The sequence below is a fragment of the Pleurodeles waltl genome, chromosome 4_1, assembly GCF_031143425.1.
Source record: "Pleurodeles waltl isolate 20211129_DDA chromosome 4_1, aPleWal1.hap1.20221129, whole genome shotgun sequence".
NCBI classification, from domain to species: domain Eukaryota; kingdom Metazoa; phylum Chordata; class Amphibia; order Caudata; family Salamandridae; genus Pleurodeles; species Pleurodeles waltl.
Window position 1 is genome coordinate 166,107,615 of NC_090442.1, and position 27,163 is coordinate 166,134,777.

At 43.3% G+C, this 27,163-nt stretch overlaps 1 protein-coding gene across 4 annotated transcripts in view; it reads right to left on the reverse strand.

The window, feature by feature from the left end:
• Window positions 1–27,163, reverse strand: part of DGKI (diacylglycerol kinase iota) — a 909,351-nt gene that overhangs the window by 168,041 nt on the left and 714,147 nt on the right. For all 4 annotated transcript variants that reach the window (XM_069227966.1, XM_069227965.1, XM_069227964.1 and 1 more), the window contains exons 24-26: window positions 25,200–25,269; window positions 16,338–16,378; window positions 12,462–12,589 (exon numbers count right to left, since the gene is read on the reverse strand). In XM_069227966.1, coding sequence (XP_069084067.1) covers window positions 12,462–12,589; window positions 16,338–16,378; window positions 25,200–25,269 — 239 coding nt within the window. The remainder of the gene's footprint in view (window positions 1–12,461; window positions 12,590–16,337; window positions 16,379–25,199; window positions 25,270–27,163) is intronic.

Genomic DNA, 27,163 nt, shown 5'->3' on the forward strand with positions numbered 1-27,163 from the left:
TGCCTAGGGTCATTCCCTGCTCCAATTTGCTTGCACCTGCAGTCAAGACCTGGGGAGGGAGAAGAGCTAGTGGAAAACCTCTGGCCAGGTTTACAGGATCCAACCACCATTGCACCAACTGCCAGATGTTGATTGAGACAGACACCATGTGTTCCAGGGGCTGAGATATTGGCTTCCAACACAGAAGAATGTGCCGCCCCAGCAGACCAAGGTGAAGACAAACCTAGGAAACCACGAAAACACAGGCAGTCTCTAGAGAAGAAACAGTGGAATCAGAAGTGAGAAGGCAAGAGCAACCATAAATGTAACTTAGTACATAAAGAAACTGACATACAATGTGACCCTGCAGGCGTAACCATTCTCTTCCTGATGCTGCATGTCTGTTCCCCAGAGAAAGTAATAAATTCCTTAAGGCCTGGGCAGACTGACCACTCCCAGATTTTGAAATGAGCACCGATGAACTGTAGATCCTTAGTGAGCTCGAAATGTCTCCCAATTTATAAGAAGACCAAAGTTCTTCAGAATGTAGCATTCCAGACGTATCTGAGATTGAAGAATGGACTGTGATGAGTAATGGAGAAGCCCGTCGTCCAAGCAAAAGGTGAAGTAAAACACAGAGTTTGTGGAGATGAGTTACAACAGTAGCCGCTACTTTGGTGAAAACCCTTGGAGATGTTGAGAGACCAAAAGGAAGCACCCTGAACTGCCAGTTCCACGCAGAAGCTAAGATACTGCTGATAAAGTGGATGAATTGGGATGTGAATGCAGGCACCTCTCAAATCCAATGACGCCATCCATTCTCCAGGGCGAATGAGAGGAATTATCTGCTGAAGAGTGTCCGTCTTGAACCAGGGTTTCTTCAGAAACATGTTTAGGTTCTTAAAGTTGATTACCAATCTGAATTTCCCTGATGGCTTCTGAACCAGAAACACAGTGAAATAGAACCTCTAACCCTTTCGGTCTTCTGGAACTGGTGCAATTGCAGTTTTCTGTACCAGCTCTGCAATTTCTTGTGCAAGGGCAGAAACTAGGAATGGGTTCCCTGGGAAGAAAGAATGCATTGGACCTGACCAAAGCTGGATGCTTGCAAAATCCAGCGAGTAACCCCTTTCTACGATATGTAGGACCCAGGCATCAGAAACATCTTTTTGCCACCTTTGAAGAAAAAAAGAAAGACGCCCTCCCACTGGGGATCGGCATAGTCAGGAGCGCTTCACGGGATTCACAGGAAGGGGAGGTTGAGGTTTGGAAAACTGCCCATTGGGAAAGGACTGAGGTTGCCTGTTTCTGCCCTGAAGCCTAAGGGGAGGACCCCACTGACGCCTCTTCCTGGGAGCCTGGTGAGACAGGGTTGTTTTTGACTGAAACCTGAAAAGCGAGAATATTTCTGGTTTTTAAAAGCCTTACAGGGCATATTTTTCAAATCATCGCCAAAGGGTTTACTGCCAGTAAAAGGCATATGGAGCAAGCCTGACTTTTGAGCTCTATCCACCCTCCAGTCTCTCAGGTAAATGTGGTGCAGAAATAGAGGATGCAACAGAGGAAGCTGATGCTTTTAAAATGTCACAGGAGGCGGCCACAAGAAACTTAGCCTGCAGTGCTATATTTGCAAACAGTTTGGAACATTCAATCCCTTCTTGAATGGCAGAAGGGAGCGAATGAAAAAAATCTTCGCTTAGGGCTATATTTAACCCTAAGAAACCTTTCTTTAAGGAAGCCTCCACTTTGCGATCCACAAAATCTGAAATGTACACTTCCTCGGTCATAATGGTAGGAAGGCCTGCCAGATTAGACAACGTAGGGTCTATTTTGGCCAATGCTGGGATCTTCACATCGACCTTTGCCAAAAGGATAGAGGCGGGTCAAACATTTGGGGAGTTCTGCCTTTTCTGCATTCTTCCATTCCCTTAGAAGTAGATATAAAACTTCCTTGTTGACTGCGTAACAAGCAGGGAAACAAAATTGTAACTGCTGAAAAAGATCCGTACAACTGCTGGCCAATTCATCTTCCATAGAGATATCTGGAGATAGTTAAAAGGTCTTGTTTCTGAATGAATTTAGTCCTGGGAGCTGCCTCCAGAACCTGAGTCTCATCATCCTCATACTCAGCAGAGGGACAAAAAGACGACGTGGATGGAGATGACACCTCTAAAGATGAAAAAGAAGTGGTAGAAGAAGGGGAATACCTGGTACTAGGGTTCTCCTTTCATTTATGAAAAGCTTCTGCCAAAGAACAAATAAGAAGCTAAAACTGGTCCTCAGAAAGGGCAAAACCCCCTGAAGTAGTCAATGGAACATCCCCATCCTGTTTTCGCCTCTTCTTATTGTCATGGCAACTGCTGGAGCAATTACGTTTTTTAGCTGCCCACCTATTGTGCTCTATCTCAAATGACTGGCTGAAAGGGGAAGATGAACTCATTGAATAGTCCCCGAGGATCTCAAAGCTGGCCATCCCAAATCAAAAGCAGAGGTTTCAAAAGTAAAATAAAGACAAACAAACTATAAAACAAAAGTAACAGAAGTGTTACCCATTACTGTTTAAACTTTTTATTTTCCTTAATTTCACCCTTCTCTTCTCTTAAAAGGAAAATAATGAATTTTCCCGTGCACCACATGAGGGCACTAAAGCAAACCGAAACCCTGTCTCAGGAAGCTGTCATGCTCACTCAAGCAGAAACAAGGGATCAGAACATGAAAGAAGGCAGATACCTCCAGGAATCTAAGTAAAGGCGCAATTGGCAAATTTAAATAGGATGCCAGCGGCGCTTACTAGTGTCTTGTCCCAGCTGTTTGACAACCGCCAGGCAGCTGATTCCTAGCGTGGTTGAAAGCGGCCACTTGAATCGTCAAGCATGAGAGGTGCGCGATAAAAAATCTGGCTCTGCGCTGACGGGCCAGAAGTGCCTGCAGCATGCCCACGTGGTCATCGTGGCCGAACATAACAATCTGAAGCACGTGCGGCCCCAAATTGGGTGCCGCACTGGGCAGCAGTGGCTCCTCCGCTATGGCAGAAGAGGGCCCCTCCCCCCCCACACCTGCAGCTGCAAAACGTTTACGATAAAACCATAATAAACTGTGTTTATTATGGTTTTATCGTAAAAAAGCGGGGCCACGGTCTGTCTTGGGCCGGCCAAACACAAATGCGGTTTGTGCTTTCTCCAACCCGGCAATGTGTTGCCGGGTTGGTGACAGCGGGCAGAGGCTCCCACTCTGCCTCGGAGCGCCCTGGCTGAGCGCTTTGTCCAATCCTAACACTGCTTTCATGCTGCCAGCATTAGGACCGGCTGCAGGGCAGGCTGGGAGCCTGCGCCTGAAGTGAGGACAATAGAGCGGCATGGTTCAGCGAGTCGAGTGGGGGAAGGTAAGTTTAAAAAAAATTATATTTTATTTTTCGTCGTTCTCCCTCCCCCGCCATGTGCCGCCCTGTCCCTTTTCCCCCTGCGAGCCGTGACTGGCACTGGGGTTATAGAAAATGCTTAGGTCCCCTCCGCCGTGTTAAGGCTTTCAGAGAAAAGAATCCTTGTCACAGAAGTCAGAGTCGCCCAACGGGACCTGAAAAAGGAGGGGCTAGGTCAACCACAAAGGGACAAGCACCCTACCTGTCCCTGGATATCAAAAGGCCCCGCCTTTTAGCAAAAACTGGGAACATCAACATAGGTGACAGGGAGAAAACAGCCCCATTAATCCGGATACCATGCCCTGCACAGCATCTTACTTCCAAAGAGTAACAAAGAGGGGGGGGGGGGGGGGTGGCCTGGAACCCCATACCACCGAGAGGCCTCACCTCCCACGGCTTTCCTGAAAAAGGGCTCCACGGTCCATAAGATACCCATGAGCAGATGATGAAAACAGGAAATGTTTTGGGCTCCATCCATCTAGTAGGAGTGGTTTAAAGGTAAGGGAAGAGGAGGTTTTTGCTTTGACTTTTCTGATTGATTCTAGCTAGGTCATCATAGGAAGCATTGGTATGAGACAGTGGCGTAGCGTGGGGGGTACAGGGGGGGCCGGCCGCACCGGGCGCAACATCTGGGGGGGGCGCGCTCGCACTCGCGAGTGCTAAAATCCACGGGTTAGGGGGCGCAAATTACTTGCCTTGCCCCGGGTGCTGACAACCCACGCTACGCCACTGGTATGAGAAAAAGGTGTGAGGCGGTAATTTGCTTTTAAGAGCACTGTAAGAAGCCAGACGGGCTTCATTACCGTAAATATATGAAGTGCTCCTGAAAACAAATGTGCTGGTGTTTGCTATGTTCCCTCCTGTGGAGCAGCAGGGTGGGCCTGACTCTGCTCCACGGTGGAAAAGAACAGATGACATGTGCATGTTCCGTACTTCGGGCAAATATTTCCCCAACCCTGAATTTAACCTAAGTACCATACAGTGTCCCCATCAGAGACACGAAGCGCTATTTGCACTCTACAATACGATAGAACCTTAAGCAAAGTTTACAGTTCTACAGTACAATACAGCGCAGTCCTTGGGCACAGCTTACAGAGATGCCCGCTCTCGCGCAGTGCCCACACATCAGACCGAGGAGGGACAGGCTCATGTAAGAGGCGCAATGAGGGTGAGTCTTGAGAAATAATCCCTGAACTGAGGACAGAAACATCGCTATCCAGCAGGTCAGGAAAAAGGACGCACGTCTGCGAAAGGCAACACAAGAGTGATGTGCAGTGAAATCACAGTCCTAGCAGCAAAATGGGGTTCACATTCACATGTAGTAGATTTGACTTCGGAAGCATTATGCGTCTATTACTGAGCGGAACAGCAGCATTTGAAATCAATTGTTAAATGTTGGGTCCCTCGGTTCCGAAATTCCAAACAATCAAGGATAACTTTGGCTGGACTCACTGAAAGGCGAATACAAAAGCGGGAGAATGTGTCAGCCTTTGGCACACCGTTCTCACCCAGAGGATTCCGTGTTGTATTCTCCCTTCTCTTCTTCCCAGGAGCTTTCCTTTCATTCCCTGTCTGTCTTTCTTTCCTTTAAGAATGTTCGTGCCCGGTCTGTGTCACGTGCAGGTCTGCTCTGTTTATCATCTATATTTGTCAGTTTGGTGATTTAAGGCATTTAACATTTCTTCTAGTACTTTGTCGTACTTTTTTACGTTCTTCTTGGCACTTTACTGCACATTGTTCTTGTAAGGAGTATTCCTCTTATGTTTTGCTTGGATTTGTTATATACCTATGATATTCAAAAAACGGACTATTTGAGTGGCTTGAAGCTTTCTCTTCATTTGTTTGGCAGGGTGAAATTTTAAGAATTACATGTAGATTGATCCACCTCATTTTTTTTAAATCCAAGTCTCCTAATCTATGGAGTGAAGGAAGAATTCATGACTTGCATGCAAGCCATCAACACCAACAAGGTGCATATGGACAGAAAAATAATTCACACTGTTTAGAGTCATAGGGATAAGTACTTTATAGAAACTTGCGACAAATCATACCTTCAAGAAAGGGGTATAATTGACTTTGAAGATAGACATTATATCACCTTAGCTTCGGAAAGCTACAAGGGCACAGTAATAGGGGTACTTTTGTAACAGTTTTGAGGGGGTAATTGGGTCTTTTAATTTTGAGAAAATGGCACTTAGGGACCAGATAATAGTCAATGTGAGGGCTACATAGATACATGAGCAGGTGTGGGTTTTAGGCGATCCTAAACATCAGGATGCCATAGCAACCGTGAAGCCAACAGAGCAATCAGAGTAGTGGATGAAGTCAGTCCATGTAGACAGAAATGCATGTATGCAATGTAGAAGTATTCAGAGTAGTAAAGATGACTTGTGATAAAACTGTGTCATACTACAGATGTAGCATTGTTGAGGTTGTGCCCCACAGTAAGTATGAAGTGTGGTAGATAACAATAAAAACGGTGGCAGATTAGGTCACTATGCCAAGGCTTGTAGGGAGGCAAGGAAGGGAATGAAAAATGTCAAAATTACATTTTCATCTGATTTTGACTGAAAGAAAAATCGGTGTCATAAAAATTAGTTCAGTTGCACATATAGGGGGTCATTAAGCACCGCCAACAGGCTGGAGGTGCTTCAATCCCCATTCCGACTGCGGTGGTAAAGCCGCGGTCGGATTGCCGGGGCCGGCGGTCATCCGCCGTTTTTGCCCCGGCTGGGAGAATCCGCCAGGATTCTGACTCCCCGTACCGCCAGCCTGTTTCTGGCGGTTTTCACCGCCAGGAAGAGGCTGGCGGTAAGGGGTGTCCTGGGGCCCCTGGGGGCCCCTGCACTGCCCATGCCACTGGCATGGGCAGTGCAGGGGCCACCTAACAAGGCCCCATGAAGCTTTTCACTGTCTGCTTAGCAGACAGTGAAAAGCGCGACGGGTGCAACTGCACCCGTCGCAACACCGCCGGCTCCATTCGGAGCCGGCTCCTGTGTTGCGGCCCTCATTCCCGCTGGGCCGGAGGGCGCTAACTTGCTTAGCGCCGGCCGGCCCAGCGGGAATGTTGGAATGCCGGCAGCGGTCTTTTGGCCACATGGCGGCCGATTGGCGGTTCCCGCCTGGCGGGCGGCGGTAAGTTGGAATGACCGCCATAGTGTGGGTACATGCTGTGAATGAGGGATGGCAAGGAAACAACATGATTTAGCACTGAGGGAACCTCCTATGTGTCCAGTGACCATATTATGCAAGCACATCCCATTGATGGCTAGTTCCGGGTCTCTATGAACCATTGTTACCTGAAAACTGGTCCAGTTTAAATTTGGGGGAATGTTAGGGATGGAAGTATTGGAACATTCTGTTGCTTAGGCTGAAGCAGCAAAGCAGATATTAATGAGTATGTGATAGGCAAGGGGTCAATGTTCTTGGGTGGAAGGATCAGAGGATGCTAGGCATCATTTCGAATATTCACATTAGGAACCAAGTATTGGTAGTGAAAGAATCTGTTGGTGAGGAGTGGATTGTTAGACAATTCCATGAAGTCTTTTCTTATAAGATGAGGATGCTTGATTTAACACATGCCTTATTCGATCAATCGATCATCAAAGCGAATATACAATAAATAGCAATACAATCAAGAATATATAAACATAAATACATAAAATACAGTTCAGTTAAAAACCATCAACAGTACACAGTGCAACTGCAAACCCCCCTCTAGAAGTCTTAAGAAAATAAAAATTGTCCACTCATAATTAAGACACATTCCTGATAACAGAGTTGCGTATACGCCATGCTGCTAGCAAATACTTGCTAACAGCGTGTATTAAAATCGTAGAGTGGTGACTTTTTAAAATCCTCAAGGCAGATGAGGATGCTTAAAAGATTTGCTCATAGAATCAAGTTTAAGAAAAGTCCCATTCTGTTAAGACAGAAAGTAACGGGATACCAATTACTGTGATGGTTGAGTTGAAGGAAATGTTTCAGACATTAGTACAGGGGAGAAACATTGAGGAGGTGGAGTCATTTCAATGGGTGTCGCCCAGAGTCCTAGCCAGGAAAGTGGATAGCTTGCTGAGGATCTGTATAGATTTGAGGCTACTTAAACGCAATATTGCATTTAACAGTCGCCAACTGCTGAACATCGATGAGCTGGTAGCAACTCTGAAAGATGCAACTCTGTTTTCCACATTAACCGTGCAATCAACAGGCCACCAAATAGTGTTGTCACCAAATTTCAAACCTTTCCCTGTCTTTCTCATGGCACAAGGGTTGTTCCAGTTCAGAAAGATGCCTTTGGACTGGCCTCTCTTTTAAAGAGAGCCATATACCTAATTTCTTAAAGATGTGGAAATCTTTGCCAAGTGCTTCCAAGGTAGTGTCTTGATGTTCTCAAAGGGTGAAAAAGATTCACATCAACGAAGTCTGCAGGAGGTTGTCTGAGAATATTTTGATACTGAGAAAAGAAAAATGCAAGCTGTTCCACAAGGAACAGGTTAAAGTATCAAGTAATGGCATGGTGTCTAAGAAATCACAGGAAGGAACAATCTTAGAGGTCCTTGCTCCAGATGATACAGAGAAACTGGAATTTTGAGAATAACTATAAGAATATGACAGCAAATTGTAAATAACTTCACAGAAATTAAATACGAAGCCCTGGCAGGGCACTCCCTACCACATGGTGCATTACTAGCGTCCATGCGACGACATTGGGGACGGGAGGGAGCAGAATCCCCTAACATACCAGACCTGCTGCTTCCTCTGTAATGTGGAGGCAACGCACGGACTGGTGTCTGGCCTATACCAAGCCTTTGCGAGCAGACCTGACCCAACCACATGCACAGCTCAAGAATATATTGGAGGAGGATATATCTGCTCCGATGTCTGAGGAGGACTGGACTAAAATTCTGGAGGCTGTACAGAAAGTTTCTCGCAATGCGTGATTTAAATTAATTAATTGCTTCATGCTTTAGTGGGCATGCCTCGAAAAAACTACTCGCCCACCCGCTATGGCGAGTCATATTTTATTAGGTCGAGCTATCTGTAGGACCTACTCGCCCTTTCTGGCAAGTTGACAAAGAGCAGGTGTTATGTTCAGTCAGAAAGTGAAGGAGCATTAAAATGCCTTTAAATCTTGTTCTTGTCACATTTGCTCTGTGTTCAGAGACAGAGGTCAAAAGTCAGTTTGTCTTCTTACAACCATTTTTCCTTGTGACTGCAGCGTTCCAGGATTTTGTAAGGTGAACTGCTGTACAAAGTGTGTGAAATGAAAGGCTGTAGGATGTCAGTTTTTTCCTAACACACAACATTTAAATAACTAAGTCAACTGTACAAACATTTAAAAATATATTTCATTAGTTGTGAAAGCCCATTTTTTGTACATTTGAGTGCTGAAAAAATATCTTAATAGGATGAAAACAAATAAGAACACTTTATCTGGTGATATGCAAATGATAAATATGTTTTCTGAAACCCAATTTTCACAGATTATTGTTAATACACTGTATAGTTTTATCAGAATCCCAAGTTAGTGGGAAGGGCTTTTTGACATTTCTTGGAAATGTACTGTCTGTAAATGACAGTGCGCTATCACATCATGCTTTAGGAATATATTTATTAAAAGTGAGTGTTTAAACATGAACTGAGAAACACTCCTGCCCTTATGGCAGTGCTATAAGTAAACTAAGAGGCAAGTCATGCATGGATCATGTGTACTCTATATGTGGGCTAGGTACTTATTATACATGGAGCAAATGTTTAGTCTATTTAATCAAACAAAATGTTTTTTTTTTTTTTTGGTACAGCAGAAATGCTGAACTCACATGCTTGAACATACACTCATATGTGAGAATGAAGAAAAAGGAAGCTCTGTAAAATATTTTTTTTTATAGGATCACACAATTTGAGACCGTTTTACAGGTCATGCACATTATGGTTAGGTCGAGTAGATTTTTCAAGTTACAGTTCTAGTAACATTATTATGATTTTTCAAGGCCTGATAAAATATGGGCTGCATGCTACTAACTGCTAATTGGATGGAGGTCCTCTGCCTCTTGAAGAATGCAAGAGACATAACATCCTTTTCTCCCCAAGTTTTGTATACTAGGGTGTTGACCCTGACCGGCCAAAAAGAAATTAACATCCTGTTTTATCAATCTCGCACTTATATTGGTTATGCAACATATAACTCTGTGTTGGAAGTCACCATCTGGCGCACAAATTGATGTATGGAAGGTGGACGTTCTTAGGTGGGCAGAACGGGAGGATGGTGCGCTCCTCAGAGACGCTCGGATGGGCAGAGGTTTATTTGATCTAGCAAGAGTCTGAGAGATGCAAAGGGAAACTCTGCTTCTGCTACCTGAATGCTTCTTCCCCACTGCCACAGGAACATTGGACCTCTCCGAAGGACTACAGGCCTATCCCCAATAAATAGACAGGTTACAAGGAGGAATGGATACCAGAAACCGTAGAGGAGACTTGTGATAGAGGGGAAAGTTGGTCTGAGGAACATATAAAAGCTTTTAATCTGTTCAAAGGAACCCACATTGAAACTATTCTGCATAGGAAAGAACTTGGTTGTGACGGTTTGTGCCAGTATGTATGTAGTGGGACATGTGTGTTGCAGGGGCAGACAAGGAAGGGAAGAAGAGTTCTGAGTGTTATGGGAAGCAGGTGCACACTGCTTGAAAGAGTTGCTGGCATGTGTATGGGCCGTTGAATATTTTAGAAACTATATTTGGGGGACCAGTTTGTTCTCAGATCAGATGACAAACCACTTGTGGTGATTTTATCTCCTGGTGGGGGTGGAATTTAATGACACACATTATAAGATTGCTGTCAAGGTTACAAAAGTACTATTTCTGAGTGGAATATGAGCTGGGTAAGAGAAATATGACAGTGGGTTGTTTGTCAAGGCTTCCTTACTATTGTGTAGTGCCCAGTGATGTGAAAGATATTAACCTGGGTGTGGTAGCCACAGTAAGTTTGTTGTATGATTCTATAACATTTTGGAATGTCTGCGATGGGTTGGAAGTTAAAGGGTTTTTTAATGCTGGGAAGTGTGTGCCACCAAGTTCAATAAAAACAAGATTTTGGAAACTGCCCATGAGTGGCACTCCTGAATGTCTTTTATGGGGAGATTATGAACAATGTTTTTGGTGGTGTGGGTTGGACAAAGCTGCAGATAAGTGGGTGAGGGAGGGCTTGGAGTGTAGCAGCAGTGAAAGAATATTAAAGACCAACTCTGCCACACTCACCTCTGTAACTTGGCCCATCCAACATAGGGAAAGGTCTGCTTTTGAAATATCTGGACCTTTCCATAAGCTACCCTGTAACTCATGGTATGCTTTGGTGTTGGGGGATTACCGTTCAAAGTGGTCCAAAGTAAAATGTGTTAGCCACATGACTGCTGACAAAGTCATAGAGTTTTTAAGAAGGTTTTCATGAGAGAAGTGTACTCTGAAGCACTGGTAATGGTCAACAGTTTCCAATTAGTTTCACATAAGATGGCAGAGTTTTTGTGAAGGTGGGGGTGAAGCACATTAACACAGCCTTGTATGATCCCCGGTCCAATGGTTAGTAGAACACTTTAACAAAGTCCTTAATGGGAGTAGAGTTTGGTCCAATTAAATGGATTGGAATGAATTTCTTTGAGAAACAGAGGCAGTATTGCATCACTTTGGATTGTACCATGGGATATCAAGCCGAGGAATATCGTGGCATCATAATATCCTACACAACACACCGAAGACCAAAATATAGAAAGGTAAGTGCATTTAGAGGAAGTATAGATTAACTATTCTTAACTCTGCATCTTCGTACCTTGAAGATATATATACTGTATATCGTCAAGGTACATATACGTGGAGTTAGTTCTACAAAATCTCTACATACATATCTTTTGATATTTTGTCCCTCAATATTCTGTGTACAAAAATAAGGGCCCGCGATGTTCCCTACTTGATATTTAGGAGGCACAACATCACTATGCATAGCAACAAAGCGGTCAGCCCCTTCATGTTAGTCAAGGGAAGGTATCACATTACACATCTAAGCTTTGAACATGGTGGTTCAAAAAGACGTCTGGGAACAAAGGAGATGAAGTAACTGAAATTAAAGCAGTAGTGTAGCTAAAAAGCAAAAAGTGATGAAGGGTAAGCACAGCTGCAAGAATTTGCTGGTGCGCCTGTTTTCAAGGAAGGGAAATTGGTCAGAACTCTCAAGCATGGTCATATTAGTAAACACTGTTCTAAGCATGAGAAGCCAGTTAAAGTTGTAAAGATTAATCCCTGAAGTTTGGTGGTCCAGGATGAAGGCATGTGGAATGTTAGGTGTGTTGTGGCATGGGATGTGAACCCATGGACCCAGATGAACAGAACTCACCCCCAGAGAGAGCATTAGTGAAAACTGCCACTGAATCACCAATAAGACTAGATTTCAGTGTGGAAGAAATACAGCATGCTTGCAAAAGTTCCAGAGGGAGCACTAACATAGGCGTGGGCGACATTTCACAATGGGAATCAATTGCCAGTCCAGTCTTGCAGCTGGGAAGAAGTAGGTCTCAGTTTGTGATGCTCAAGGATTGTGTTTAAAACTATTACTGGATTATATTGTATATCTTAGTCTTACCACTTCAACAGTTTTATCCCTTTTTCCCTTCATTATATTTTTCTCTGTTGTTAAGTAACAAGGTGTGGTGATTTGACCTTCTTTTCATCTATACGATTTCTTTTCGTTTTCTCCTTCGCCCTTCTTTCATGGCCGTCACACGCCTAGCTTTATACTGTTCATATTCCACATTTGTCACCTATGAGCATAACCTTTGTGTGGACGGATGAAGATGAAATGCACATTCTTCATACTGTGTTATGTCTGCATTACAGTGACACCATTTTGTTTTTTAAACTAATCTAATCTAATACACCAAAATCTGGAGCGCCTGATAATGTGAACAAAACACAAGCCTACGGTGTCCCTCAGGCATACTTTTACTTCTCACATTGTAACCCTGGTAGTGTAAGCATATCAACCCAAGGTCACTGGTACGAGTATCACCAAAGCTCACCCTAAAGGCTGTTCCATCACCAAATCAGGCATTCCTGGTGGAGGAACTTCTGATGGTATCTCCAACACTTCCGGGTCCAAGATGAAAATCTCTTCTTGAGAAATCTCGGTCACGAAGTGCAAATGTTCCTGTCAATAGAAAAGCAGACACAGTTATTAAGGCATGACAATTTTTGTAACGTCATCTCTGGCAGTGGGTTTTTCTGTGATGATCTCGGTAGAGGTGATACTGAAGGGGCTGAGACACAGCCGTTTCAAGCTTGGATTGCAAGAAATGAAGCCAGGATATACAGATATGGATTATGGCATAGACATAGACTATCGGCTGGTGCACAGCTAGGTATTATCTGAAGGCAAACATGCAGGCATGAATTTCTGCTGAAATCTATTTGGAAAGTCTCAGAAAGGCAGGGGCTGAATCAAGACATGAATGGAGGCCAGTTGGCTGGTCTGAAGAGGACCAGGAGCTGAGCTGTTTGGGGTTCTGAGTGCTGAGATGGAAGGGCTTGCATTGTCATCACAGGGCACAAACCATATGTGGTGTGTCAGAAAAGTAAGTCACGTATACCTCTGTCCAGGCACTGTTTTCCAAGAAAGGTTGGTAGCAATTTGAATTTGGCAGGAAACATGCACCCTTTCCAGAAAGGTCATCTGAATGTGTGATGATTTCCCTCTTGACAATATCTGTGCAGGGCTGGGTTCACAATAGACTTCGGGAGTGTACAATGACCCCCAGGCAAGGTTTTCATGCTGCTTACCGAGTTGAATAGAAATGAGTCCAACTGCCCCAAACGGGCAGTAGAACTAGTCTCCTCGAAAGCCCTGGGCCATTGACCAGTGCCTAATTTGCACTTGTGGCTGCACATGGTGGACACCACAACTGATGTTTCAGACTGGGACTTATTCATCATCACAATAAGAGGCCGGATTCAGAGTTTGGCATAGGGGATACTCCGTCGCTGAAATATATATCCCATAGGATATAATGGGATTTATATTTTGGTGGACGGGATATCCGTCCCCGGTGTGACGCAGTAACCCCTCTGCCAAACTCTAAATCAGCGCAAAAGAGAGTGAAAGGCAGAAACTGGAGAAAGAAAGAGCAAGAGAAATATAGGGGCCCCTGCACTATTTCATAAAAATTAAGCACCACCTCTGTCGCTCAATATCTGAAGATGGTCCCACTGAGTCCAAAGAGTAGCCTGATCAAAGCGTGATCATACAACCAATATCAAACACACCAAGCCTCAAGAGCCATCTGCGGTGTGTGCTATTGTGGAGCAGGATAGTGGTCTCTCTGGCTGCTTTTAGGACCCGGTACCTCTTTCTCGACTAACTGAGCACTAAACTTCAGGAGAATGATTTTTCACATCTGATTAGCTCTTCACACCCATATACATCTTCAACTAAACATATACACAGATCCACTGTTGTTATTACTAATATGCAGTGCACATACACCTCTTATAACAGAGAGTATATACTGAAGGGCTGCTTGATCATTTATGCTCTAATGCTAAAGGTCTAAATGTAAAGCCCTTTGCTTGCATGTACATCTGTGAGGCGACCCGTCAAGTGTGTGTATTGTTTTTGTTATTCTCTGCACATGTCTATTTTTAGATGATTGCCTTTAGGGGCAACACATATTGCAGGTTAGAACCTCCTCAAGCAACCTTGTTGCCTGCTACTGGTTGAACCACTGATTTCAGTCAGGTATGCTAACCCCAAACTCAAGGCATTGGTGGTTTCTCTATTGAGAATGTCTTTGCTGGACACACTGGTACCAGCAAACCTCTGTCCCATGTCTCTCTTGCTACACCTGCTAAGCTGGTGAAACCAGTGGTCAAACTTGAACTGTATAAATGTTCAGAAAAGAAAGATACTGCTAACTGTTTTCAATCTTGTTGTCGGTCAGGGGGAGCAGGGAAGCTAGCGGGCCTCAGTCCTTGCTTATCTCAGGATGGAGGATGGTGGAGGTGTTGAAGCGTTATTGCTGTTGGATCTGTCTGTGGTCTTCGACACCTACTATGAACCCCTCCTGGTCTAGATACTCTGAGGCAGGTATAAGAGACAATACATACAAGGGCTTGCATTTCTTCCTTCAAGTTGGATTGAACGCAATTGGTTACCTTGCCACCTCTCATATATTCTCCTAGCATGGTCAGCTGGGGTTGTTCCCTGCGGGTACAAGCCAAGCAGGAGTGAGCAGAATGAACAATGGGCGAGGGACACAGATGGGAGGCAAATACTCCTCATTGTATGAGGACCACTTACTGCACAGTGAAAGAAAGAGCCTAGGCATGGTATGGTAGCTTCAGACTACTCAAAGGACAACAGACAGAGAAACAAGGTAAGAAAAGAAACACCTTTACAGGAGAAGAGTGTCAGAAGATACAGGTGTGAGACTGCATAGTGTATGACAGTCAGATATAGCATAGACAATAAGATCCACAAACAACACATGGGATGCCAAGTGGGGACCATACAGGTGACAAAGGGAAACAGCTACAGGTTACTCAGGGGGAAACAGGAATTGAGTGTACAAGGTGTAGCAACTATAGACTACACAGAAGGTGGGCAAAGTGTGCATGTCATGACTGTGACACATTACACAGAGTAAGTTAGGCAGGGGCTGTGCATAGCTGAAGACACCAAAAGGCAAGATAGGCAGGCACTGTTCAAAGTTTGACATGTAAACATTGCAAGAATGGAAGTGACTGTGCAGGGTATGGCAGCTGCGGACTTCACAGGTATAACAATCAAAATATCCAGAAGGGATGAATATATACCCAACTATCAAAGCAAAAACCTAAACTTTTCACTGAAAAATAATTTCTTTATTACAGTTAAAGCAATTTAATCATAGTGCCAACAAATTACCTGTGCACCTAAAAATCTAATACACAGAATAAAATCTAAATATATACAGATCCTATAAATAAAGAAAACAGCCAACAATTCCGTTCGGGCACCGTAATACATAAAACATGGGCTGCTTAGCCATCCAGTGGCAAGCAGTCACAGAAAAAGGTAGTGACTGGAATTCAGGAATTCCAACAGTCACTCCTTCGAAATTACAGTCGACGCGTTTCGGCCTTAAGAAATCCGGCCTCCTCAGGACAATGGAAACAGTGCCTTGAAGTAATAAATGCATAAATGCATAAACTGCAGAGACGGTAAAGAGTAAATTTCGGATTTCTTAAGTCCGAAACGCATCGACTGTAATTTCGAAGGAGTGACTGTTGGAATTCCTGAATTGTTGGATTTATAATTTGTGGACTGTATCGGACTTCTTTCCAGTGATTGTTTTCTCTCACTGAGGCTAGATACTTTCCTTGGACTACGGTCACTACCTTTTTCTGTGACTCCTTACCACTGGATGGCTAAGCAGCCTATGTTTTATGTATTACGGTGCCCGAACGGAATTGTTGGCTGTTTTCTTTATTTATAGGATCTGTATATATTTAGATTTTATTCTGTGTATTAGATTTTTAGGTGCACAGGTAATTTGTTGACACTATGATTAAATTGCTTTAACTGTAATAAAGAAATTATTTTTCAGTGACAAATTGAGGTTTTTGCTTTGATAGTTGGGTATATATTTATCCCTTCTGGATATTTTGATTGTTATATTGTTCTTGTCCCTGTTCCAGTGGGGTTATAGGGACGCCCCCTCCCTCTGTTTGGCGGACTTCACAGGTGGCAGAGACAAAGACTGCGTGGGGTATGCGAGGCACACACTAAGCAAAGGATAAGAGATAAACATTGCACATAGGATGGTAGGTTGTTTTGTTATTGTGTCCATGACAGACTCTTTTCTGCCACAAAAGAACCAGTTGATACTGTCATTTAACCAATCATCTTGCCTAGAACGTACCTGAGATCTATCGATGCGGTAAAATCGGTCCGCCGATGTCGCTGTGGAAGGAACAACATACAGGTTTAAATGAAAGTATTCAACATGTAGCATCCCACAGTATCAGATCCTGCAAGCAAGCATTGGATGTAACTGAAAGATCTGCCTGCCTATGAGAAGAGGCATATGCCTGACACGTATTCAACTCAGAGCTCTACGGGATAATCTGCTGTGAGACCTTCTCTCTGGTTCTTGAACAGCCAGTGATTACTGAGCAATATCTGTGGTGGATACTGTGAGTTACCACTGATGTTCCAGGGCCAACTGAGTGGATTTGAGCTGCAGTAGCTGAGAAATACATTAAAATGGTACAAAATTCAAAGCAACTGAAAAGCCCACAGCCCAAGATCACACAATGTCAAAAAGAAATGTAATGCATCCTATTAAGACACTTCTGATGAGGAGATTTCCAAAAAGAAAACATCTAACAATTAAAATATTGTGTATTAATTATCTAAAAATGAAATTGCTATACAGAAAGAGCCTGAATAGCTCATCAAAAATGCCAACAATGAGATACCTTACATTGGAAATGCCAACTTTGACATGCCTGACAGCAACAGAAAACGAAAATGCCAATGTAGCCGCAGATGGAAGATCTGTGTAACACTAACCAACAATGCACTAGCCATTGAAGCTCCGCTTCAGTGCATTAATTGGAAGCATTGGGTCTTGTATTAGATATCAACAATCAAATGCAGTTCAGAGGGGAGGCCAGTTTACATCCACATTGGTCTCATGGTCAAAGTTCAACATATACTGATTCTGTCGCAGGGCTAGAACTCAAATAGCATATAATGGTGCTCTCACAGAACACACAGGCTTTCGTGTTTAAGCTAGGGAATTTGGATACAGAGTTGGGGTTCAACCATGAATTAATATGATGATATTTCTGGAAATGTAAATGCCAAAGAGAAAAGTAATTAAAACCACTGGCGGAAGCCAAAAGGACACTACCTAAAGGTCTAGGCCAAGGAGTAAACCTCTGTCTCACTCTGGGTCTTTAAATCAGTGGATACAGGTTTCTACAAAGTACACCTGGCTGGGGTGGTGCTGCAGGCTCACAGCACTGATAGTTCTGAAATGTTTCTTTGAAGATCCTCAATCTTCTGGTAACACGGATGCCCTTCAGTTGGCTCTGGCCTGGTCACCTGTAGGAGTCTTAAGGTTTCTGTATGGCTCTCTTCTTTGAGATCTCCCTCACTCAGGCCTCTGCCCACTTGGTATTGCTGATCTGCAAAATGCTCCTCTTCTTCACAGATCCTTACCCTCTGAGCACACTCCAAGTCTGATGGGGATCTGTGAACATCAACACTTGTGTATAAGCAGGAGTGTGCCAGCAGCCACACAGGACTGATCCCAACTGTAAATCCTGCACATACCCTGCCACTCCTTTGGGTTTCATTGGCAGGCACCACAATTACAGTCTGTACAGGCTTTCTTTTAAAGAGTACAGTAAATAGGTAGGGGGGAGGGAAGAATGTGGCCCTTGTTTATTGCTTGATTATCTGAACAGCAAGCTCTTTGTCAGGGGGCGGAACACATATACAGTCCAATTCTGTGGAGGAAAACATGCACAAAAATAAAAATAGAGCTATACAGTCACAAATGGTCCCAAAGATACAGAGAAACCAGTGTCACATTCAAAGTCCAAACCATACTAAAATTGCAGAAAAAAATAGTAGGATATCAAAAAAGTATTGAGAACTCCCAAAATGTGTAGTGAGCCCCTGAAGCAAAAGTTGGAAAACATATGACTGCAACTATGAAACCACCATGGTGCTACTAGACAAAGTTACATTAAGAAAAGGAAGGTAGTCACCTAGAAAACAATACATGTAAGCAAACTGTGAATACAAGCTCAATGAATTCTTGTTATGCACGCTGTGACCCCTTGGTTAAGAAGGTCAAGCATGAGAAAGTGAGGTCATAGCTGAAGGAATTACTGAGAAACAGAAAACAGACACATGAGCCATAAAAGAGGATCCTACGATACAGCAGAAACATCTTCATTCCAGTGCAACATGCTGGAACACGGTGCAGAGGAAAGGAGGAGATTTCTAGTGTGTCATAAAAGCTCTCACCTCCAAGTTAAAAGCCAGCACCGTAAGTGCTAGAGCAGCCCCAACAACGGTATTAAAACTTCTGTCATCTGGAAAAGGTGTACAGTGTATGTCAAGAAAATCCGTGTAACATGCTAATACATATAGATAGAAACCAAACCAAAAGAATGTGAATAGGGATGTTAGACCTATCTGCCTTAGGGTAGTCTTTCCCCAAACGTTTGCCTTATTGCATTTTTGATGATCTCATTTTGGTTGGCCTTAGGAATCGGTGCAACTTTCCCATTGCTAACCAGTGCTAAATTGTGTGTGCTCTGTCGTTTAAACATGGTGAAACTCACTTACATCCAAATGGTATATCTAATTTACGTGTAAGTCGCTATTAAATGTGGTGTAATACATGCACCAGGGCCTATAAATCAAACACTACTAGTGGGCATGCAGAACTAATTGTGCCACCCACCCAAGGAGCCTTGAAAACATGTCTCAGGCCTGCAATTGCAGCCTGTGGGTGCAGTTTATACAGCTGTTTCAACTCGGCAAAATAAACCTTTTGCCTGGCCTAAACCTTCCTTTTTAATACATACAAGGTATTCCCAGTGTAGGCCTTAAACAGCCCAGAGGGCAGGGTGCAGTGTATTTAAAACGATGGACATATAAATTTAGGTTTTACATGTCCTGGTAGTGAAAAACTCTTAAATTAGTTTTTAACCACTGCAACCCATAGGAAAACATTCTGTTTCCTTATTACATTTATTAAGTGCCAACTTTCATTTACGAACAAGCAGGAATATCAAGTTTGGTGTCTGAAGAATTGTAATTTAAAGCCCTCTTTAAAGGTAAAGTCAGTTTTTTAGTCACAATTCTGAAAATGCCACTTTTAGAAAGTTTAGGAGCACAAAGGGATGATGGACAGGCTTCTGAAACTTTTAAAAAACTCAGCTCTAGTCACAGATCTGTGTTTAATCCATTGTTCTTTTGCTCACCATGCAATCCCAGCAAATCAGCCTTGACCCTGTTAGCACAAACTGCCAGACCAGGTCCTCCCTGGACCAGAAACAAACATCCTGGGACAGGTTTCAGAGTATCACCCTTCCTCAGCCAGGCTAGCTTGAATCCAGTGGCATAGTGAGCACGGGACCCAAGTCTGTGCATACCATTTCCACTTAGGGCAACTTTAGCAACACAAAAGGATGATGACCTCAGTGCTGAAACATTTCAAACATTCACTCCCAGTCAGAGATCTGGGTTTAATCCTTTGTTCTTTTGCTCACCATGCCACCCCAGTTTGGACGCAGTCATATGCAAATCACTCTTGACCCTGTTCCCCATGGGAACAGTCCAGCCCGAACTGCCAGGCCAGGTCCTCCTTGGACCGGAAACAAGCATCCTGGGACCGGTTTCAGGGTATTACCCTTCATCAGCCAGGCTAGCTTGAATCCAGTGGCACAGTGAGTACGGGAACCACATCTGGGCATACCCTTCCCACTTAGGGCAACTTTGGAATCACAAAAGGATGATGGAGGGTGTGCTGAAATGTTTCAAATGCTCACCCCCAGTCACAGATCTGGGTTTAATTCATTGTTCATTTGCTCACCATGCCACCCCAGTTAGGACCCAGTCATATGCAAAAAAGTCTTGACCCCATTCTCCATGGGAACAGTCCAGCCCGAACTGCAGGCAAGAGTTTGAAAATTTTCAGCACTCCGTCCATCATCCTTTTCTATTGCTAAAGTCACCAAAAGCGGCCACGGTATGGCCCAGACGTGGGTCCCTGCTCACTGTGCCACTGGATTCAAGCTAGCCTGGCTGATGAGGGGTTATCCCCAAAACCGGTCCCAGGATGCTTGTTTCCAGTCCAGGGAGGACCTGGCTTGGCATGTAAAAACAGAAGTAAAAACCAAATTTCAGATGCATAAGGCATTAAAAAGTGGTAGAAAGAAGCACAGTTTGGGCAGTTCTATAACAGCAAGCAGAGTCCACGCTCACCATGCCACCCCAGTTTGGACCCAGTCATATGCAAAACAGTCTTGACCCTGTTCTCCGTGGGAACAGTTCAGCCCGAACTGCTGGTGAACGTTTGAAAAGTTTCAGCGCTCTGTCTGTCCTCCTTTTCTGTTGCTAAAGCCACCTAAGTGGCCAGGGTATGTCCAGGTGTGGATCCCTTGCTCACTGTGCCACTGGATTCAAGCTAGCCTGGCTGATGAGGGGTGATACCCCAAAACCAGTCCCAGGATACTGGTTTCCGGTCCAGGAAGGACCTGGCCTGGCATGCAAAAACAGAAGTAAAAACCAAATTTCAGATTCATAAGGAATCAAAAAGTGGTAGAAAGGAGCACAGTTTGGGCATTTCTATAGGAGCAAGCACAGTCAAAGCCAAACATTTGGTCAAGCATACACACATACACAGCTCTCATTTGTGACAATAGTTCAGAGCAGTGCTTCCAAAACGTTTTAGAACAATGACCCAATTTTTAGAATTACAAATGCGTGTAACTTATCTACCCTTAATGGACATGAGGCGGGCGATTTTTGAATGTAACTAAAGCATTTTGTGGTAGTGCACTCTCCAATTTTCTATTGAAATGGCCACTAAATTTGCACAGAAATACAGTTTTACTGATAAAACTATATAGCATACAAATGATGTGTGGAAACTGGATTACTGTGAATATATATCATTTGTTCATCACCAAGTAAAGTGTTTTGATTTGTTTTGATCCTCTTAAAATCTCTGTTTTCAGCACACTTCAGGACTATTTACATTTGGTATGCGTTATAAAAACAAACACGCTACAGCCTTTCCTTTCACACTCACTGTACTCCATTAAGATGATCACCTAATTCACTTTCAGAACTCCTCTCACTTTGCAGTCAAAGAAGAAATGTAAATACCAATCCCCATGTTAAAATTATAAGCAGAAATTTGTCAAAAACATAGCCTAACATTTCACCTCTGTCTTCGATGCACCAACAAATATGACAAGCTAAACAGAATTTAAATGCATCCTTATTTATTGCTCTCACTTTCTGGACTCACCAAAAGTCTGCTAGCATCCCACTACACTGGTTTAGAGTCTCATAACACAACATCCCCAAATAATAGCAGATCAGAAATAACATTTGTAAATTCAAAACAAGCCTAAAAAAACTTGGACTTGGACAGAAAGCTAGTGTAGTGAAGTTAGGGCTGGTGTGATGTGATGTGGTTAAATCAATTGACGCTGGTCCGTCAGGCTGCAGAGTTCTCAGCCTGTGAAATTTGTGCTTCAGGTTGTTGAAGAGTTCACCACAGATGCTGTTGCAATAACCAATAGTCCAGTGAGGACATTACCACTGCAAGGGTCATGTTGAGTGTATGAGCAACAAGGAGAATAAGCTTTTGCAATGCAACAGGTCTCCCATTTGTGAGAGTTAGAGCTACTGGCGTTGTAAATGTCTTTCACCTATGTGTTTTGGTTTGGAGTGCAGTGGATGTATGTCGTGTGGAGTGAAATTATGTGGGTTGTATTGGAATTGTTACATGGACTCCTCGTGATTGGTCTAATCTTCACGCTCGCTCACCACATTAAATGCAATTAAATGAAATAACATCACTGATAAAGTCAATAAACCTTTTCTTCTTCAGGAAGCTTTTTTTGTTAGCACATTTGATCTCAGCTGGTAGTGCAATCAGGTCAGAATGTAAACCCTGGCATCCTTGCAAACACTGGCTTACCGTGGACACACAGAAAATTATGTACAATTTGTATCACATGCACTGAGAAGCCAGACAGCCGCACAGACAGAATGTAAACAATGCATGTATAGCAGCAGTCAGCCAGGCACACAGGTTGTAAACACTGAATTAGATGCATCATGCGCCTGCTACAAGCAGATTGTAGACATTATGTGTGAAGAACAGACACACTGTATAGATTGCACCCTTTACACCACATGCTTATTGCAGCCGGATACTGGCTGTAAACAACTCGCGCACACAGACTGAACTTAAACACTAAGCTATTTGTATGACATGCTTAACATAGGCACGTCATCCACAGAAACATAAAACTAGCCTGTCTAGATCTGAAGATGGTATTATGCGAAAACAAATCCTGCATTACTTCCTTCCTTCCTCAAAGTCCCCTTATTACAGCATCATTAGAACGTGATGAAGCCAGCACTGCCTTAAGGCGGTGACAGTAAAATTGCACAATTGAGTTTCCTGAAATTCCTATCTAGCATTTTATTTCATTTAAACTTAGGGCAAGTTTGGGATCTGTGGTGGGAAAGATTTACCCAAGTCATCCATGGATGGCCAGATTTGGAAAGATGCCCAGGTCTTGGAGTATAAACAAAAAGAAAACACTGCACTGGAAAAGGAAGTCTCCAATGGTGGTTTCCACAGGAAATTGTGGTGTGAAGAACATCCTTCTCAGACCAGGGTTTAAATGATCAGCGCGTTCCTGTTACCCGTGTCACACGCTTGTGTCCTGTGAGTGCACAAGACGTCAGGGAAAGCGCACGCTAGGCATCCTGCACCAAGCATGGGAAAAAAAACACTCAAGCATTCAGCCCATCTCAGCCTTGAGCCAAACAAAATAAGCAACTCATAGATTTCCTTAAAATTCTCCTTCCAAATCAAAATGTAAATACCAAAATACCCTTTTATTAAAAGAAAAAGAAAAACTCACCAATATAAGAAAAAGAGACACGCTTTTAGGCTTTATAGTCTGACAAGAACAGGTGACGTAATGCTGTGTTAAGTGCAGGTGAGGACACAAACTTTCAAGTCAAGTAGGAGAGTTGTTATGAAGGACCACTGGCATTATGTGGCAGTGGAGGATCAACTTATGGCGCATGGGTTGACTAAACTATGTAAAGAGGAAAAGCAACATAAATGATAAATGCGCCACCCTTGTGTTCAATAAACAGCTGTGCAGAACTGTTTAGTGCATTTCATATTCATAATAAACATCCCTTTACAAATGAGTTAGGGCAACCTTCAATAACAACAATTCGGAAAAACAGTAAAAACAATCTGAACAATGCAACGCGGCACACCCTGAACAAAAGAAACACACGTACCAGTGTCCTGCTCATCTACATTTCTAATACCGCCAGCTAAGACCCAAAAAAAAAAACACAACCTCAAAAGATAGAAAACCAACAATATTTAGATAGAGGATGTGGTTTAACATCCATTACTGCCTGCCGACTTTGGAACTGGGGAGTCAGGTTTGAGTCTTGGAGTCGGTTCTCCCATGCCTGAAAAAAAGATTTTAAATACATTGCAATTGTTAACGAAAGGGAAACAAAATGACAAATGCACAATGCTTGCAAACGAACTCCCATTGGCGTAGAGGACAGCAAGTGACATTTCAAATACAGGGGCAGGAACACATACATCAGAACAATAGCCGAGGCTGGAAACAATTAAAAAATGAGTTCCCCCAAACAACAAATAAACAATCAAAGCTTAAGGACTCTGTACTTGGTCAGTGCTCCTCAGCAAAGAAAGGAAGTGAGGAATCGGCTGTAAGAGCCAGTTAGGAGGCAGTAAGGAAGAGAAACACTGCAGTCAACCTATGGTAAGCAGCAGACAGGTTCAAAGTCGTTTTGCTGAATACAGCAGGTCTTGCAGACAAGGCATGCGCGCTGCCTAAGCTCGAACTAAAAACAGATGGATCTAGGAGAAGGAGTAGAATGTCTACTGAGGGCAAATGCACAAGCCCTTTGCAGATTAATAATGCTGCCTCCTTTGAAATATGGTCCGGATTCTCTCTGTCACTCTAGGTAGGTTTGCTATTCTCTATCCACCGACTTCACAGATCAGAACACAGGCCCATCAAAAGCAGGTTTGGGAAAAGATCCGACTTCATGGTTTTGCTGTAACACAACAGGAAGAGGCATCTATGTGGGAGATTATATACTAGCTGGGTGCATGTGTGTATGTGCACCTGTCTGGCCTTCAGGTTCAAGACACAGGTTTCAGTAACTGTCTTTCTAGCCCTCTATTTGCATATGCTGAGCCTTCTGACTCAAACCCCTTTCATCCATCACGTTTTGCAATTCAGAATTACTCCAGTAAAATAAGCCTGCCATCTTCAAAAGACTCACCAAGGCACCGGAATCGCATCCAGTCTTTTCACTTCCTATCCCCCCTCATCTCACTAGAATAGCAGAAACAAGTATATGTCTCTAAATATTTAAGGATAAGGTAATTTGCCAATTCCAATTGTAATCTTAGAATATAAGTGAATCAGCAGGAGATTCTTAAAATGTTTAAGGACAGAGTACTTTACTATTTCTAACTCCAGCCTTATAACTATCTAACTGCAGCCTTATAACTATCTGGAGAGGAGGAAATGTTTTGTAATATTAGCAGTAATTCAATAAGATCGAAGAGGCAAGAGCGAACAGGAAGGAGAGTACAGTGAGTGAAGATCAGAGGTGCAGGAGGAACGTGGCAGCGCCATGGATAGATGTTAGGATGATGGGCAAGAGTGACACAGGAGTAGAAAAGGTGAACGATGGGGGTGTAAAACAGATGTGAATTCAGGGACATGGTGGATGGGCTGGTGGGAAGGTGAAACAGAAGACTTGATAATGATGGACAGATGAGATGGTAAATGGACAACTGTGAAAGCACAGTGAGGGATATGGCAGTAGAGCAATGTGAGGGTGGTGATGGCAAGGGTGGTAATGAAGGGAAAGTTGTTTGCGTGTGGGGGTGTATGTAGAAGCCTGGAATATGCAGATCTGGAAGCAGACTCACCATCAAGGAAGCACCACCGGGGATTCAGCCGTTCAGCTATGGAAACTTGTGAGGGAGGGCTCTCATCATCCTGAGAAATCAGAGAAGACTGTCATTATTTGCTGTCCACAATTATATTATCATCCCTTCCGCTGTTCGAAACAATGAGGTAAGGACTGAAGTCAATTATTCCTGATTGAACAGCCTTTACTTCTGACCTTAGAAACTCTGATCCCTCTATACTTTGATTCACAGAAGGCATAGATTCACAAAATTAAATTGCTGTAGACTCCAGTTTGGTAGATTAATGATCTTTCTGTCCCTTCAGTGAAACAAAGTTACAATCTTCATAGCTGCAATTATTGTAGCATTTATTGTTGCAAGGATCCTTCATGTATCAAACTTATGTATACTTCATAGTTTAGGACAGTGGTTCCCAACCTTTTGACTTCTGTGGAATCTGGCACCCCCCCCCCTCCACTGAGTCATTACTTAAAGCTGGGAACGTAATCAGTTAAATTTTCTAAGCAGTCGCGGACTCTCTGAGGAGTCTTCGTGGACCCCCAGGGATCCCCGGACCACAGGTTAGGAACTACTGGTTTAGAAGCTTTGTTTAGTGATTCAGCAGCCTCCTGGTCTTTGGTTAGTGAAGCAAAACCTTCTCATCATTTAGAGTCAACAATCATAACTACTTTATGTGATGATCCTTTAAAGATACAACATTTTCCAAATCCTATAATTTAAAGACACCGTCATGTTTAGTTGTTGAACAAGTAGAACAATTTCTTGAATGTCTTAGTAATGTATGTCTCTATAATCACTGTTTAGTAAGGCAGTCAACTTTCCACATCTAATTGGGAGATGCATCCATATTATCTAGAGTGAGCAGCAATCTTTATAGATTTTTCATAAAAGTCCCAGCACACCACAGCTATTATTATACCCACTGTGAGTTTGTTGTTAAAAACAAAATCTTTGTTGAGTTGAGACATTAAACATGGTGCTTGCTCAGCAAAGCTTTAGTCCTTTAGTAGAACCACTGTGGAGGGGGCTGCAGTGAATGCACAGAGATACTGGCTGATCTGCTGGGATCTTTAAATGTGTTAGGTGGTCTTCATCCAGGAGGGCATAGGCCACAGCCTCTGTTGACCTGGTGGGCTTGTGGGCAGGCTGCCAAAGTCTGTATCAGCCCACGACTGGCTTAAACCTTGACAGGAGAACAGTGTCATGGTGTCTGGATAGACGAGCCAGACAGCTTTGCAACCCCAAAGGTGGCTCCTGAGCATACAGTTGAAGCTCAGGAACGATTGTTGGTATCGTTGGTTGTCCATGATGGTTCAACAAGGATTAGAACACCCTCAAACCGGAAGTATTCATTCTGATTAAAACCAAACACAAGAAATACACCTGAGCAGATGACAAAGAAAGTAGTGCTTCTATATACAATTTTTAGGTAAGGGGATTCCTAGATTCAGAATTATCTGTTGCTCATTAGTGTAAAGTGGACTGACTACCAATGGTGGAATCATTCCTCCATTATTCTCAAGTTCATAACTTCTCTTTGGTGATTCGAGTAGGACCTGCAAAGAGTATTTGCTTGTATGTTATGATCTTCTGACTGCGAGCTATAATTCAGCAAAAGTGAATGTGTAAGTCTCCCTCAGGAGAATATTGCTGAGTAGGCTTGTGTGTTGTACTTCTTGTTAGAGGCAGATATCATGTGATCCATTAGAAAAACAACATAAGAATCCTCGTAAGCTTTTATAAATTGTGCTGATGAGGCAACTACTCCCTTGTCCAACCCAATATCCTTGACTGACAGACGGTTCAGTTCATGCAGTGAACAGAAAAGAGAACAAACACTGACAAAGCCAACAGGTTCACTTTACAGGTTTGGCTTTAATGTGCTAACAGAAACAGAGACATTCACAAGTTTGTTTATGGGTGCTGCAATCACAAAAGCTGTTTAGCACATTAAAGCCAGA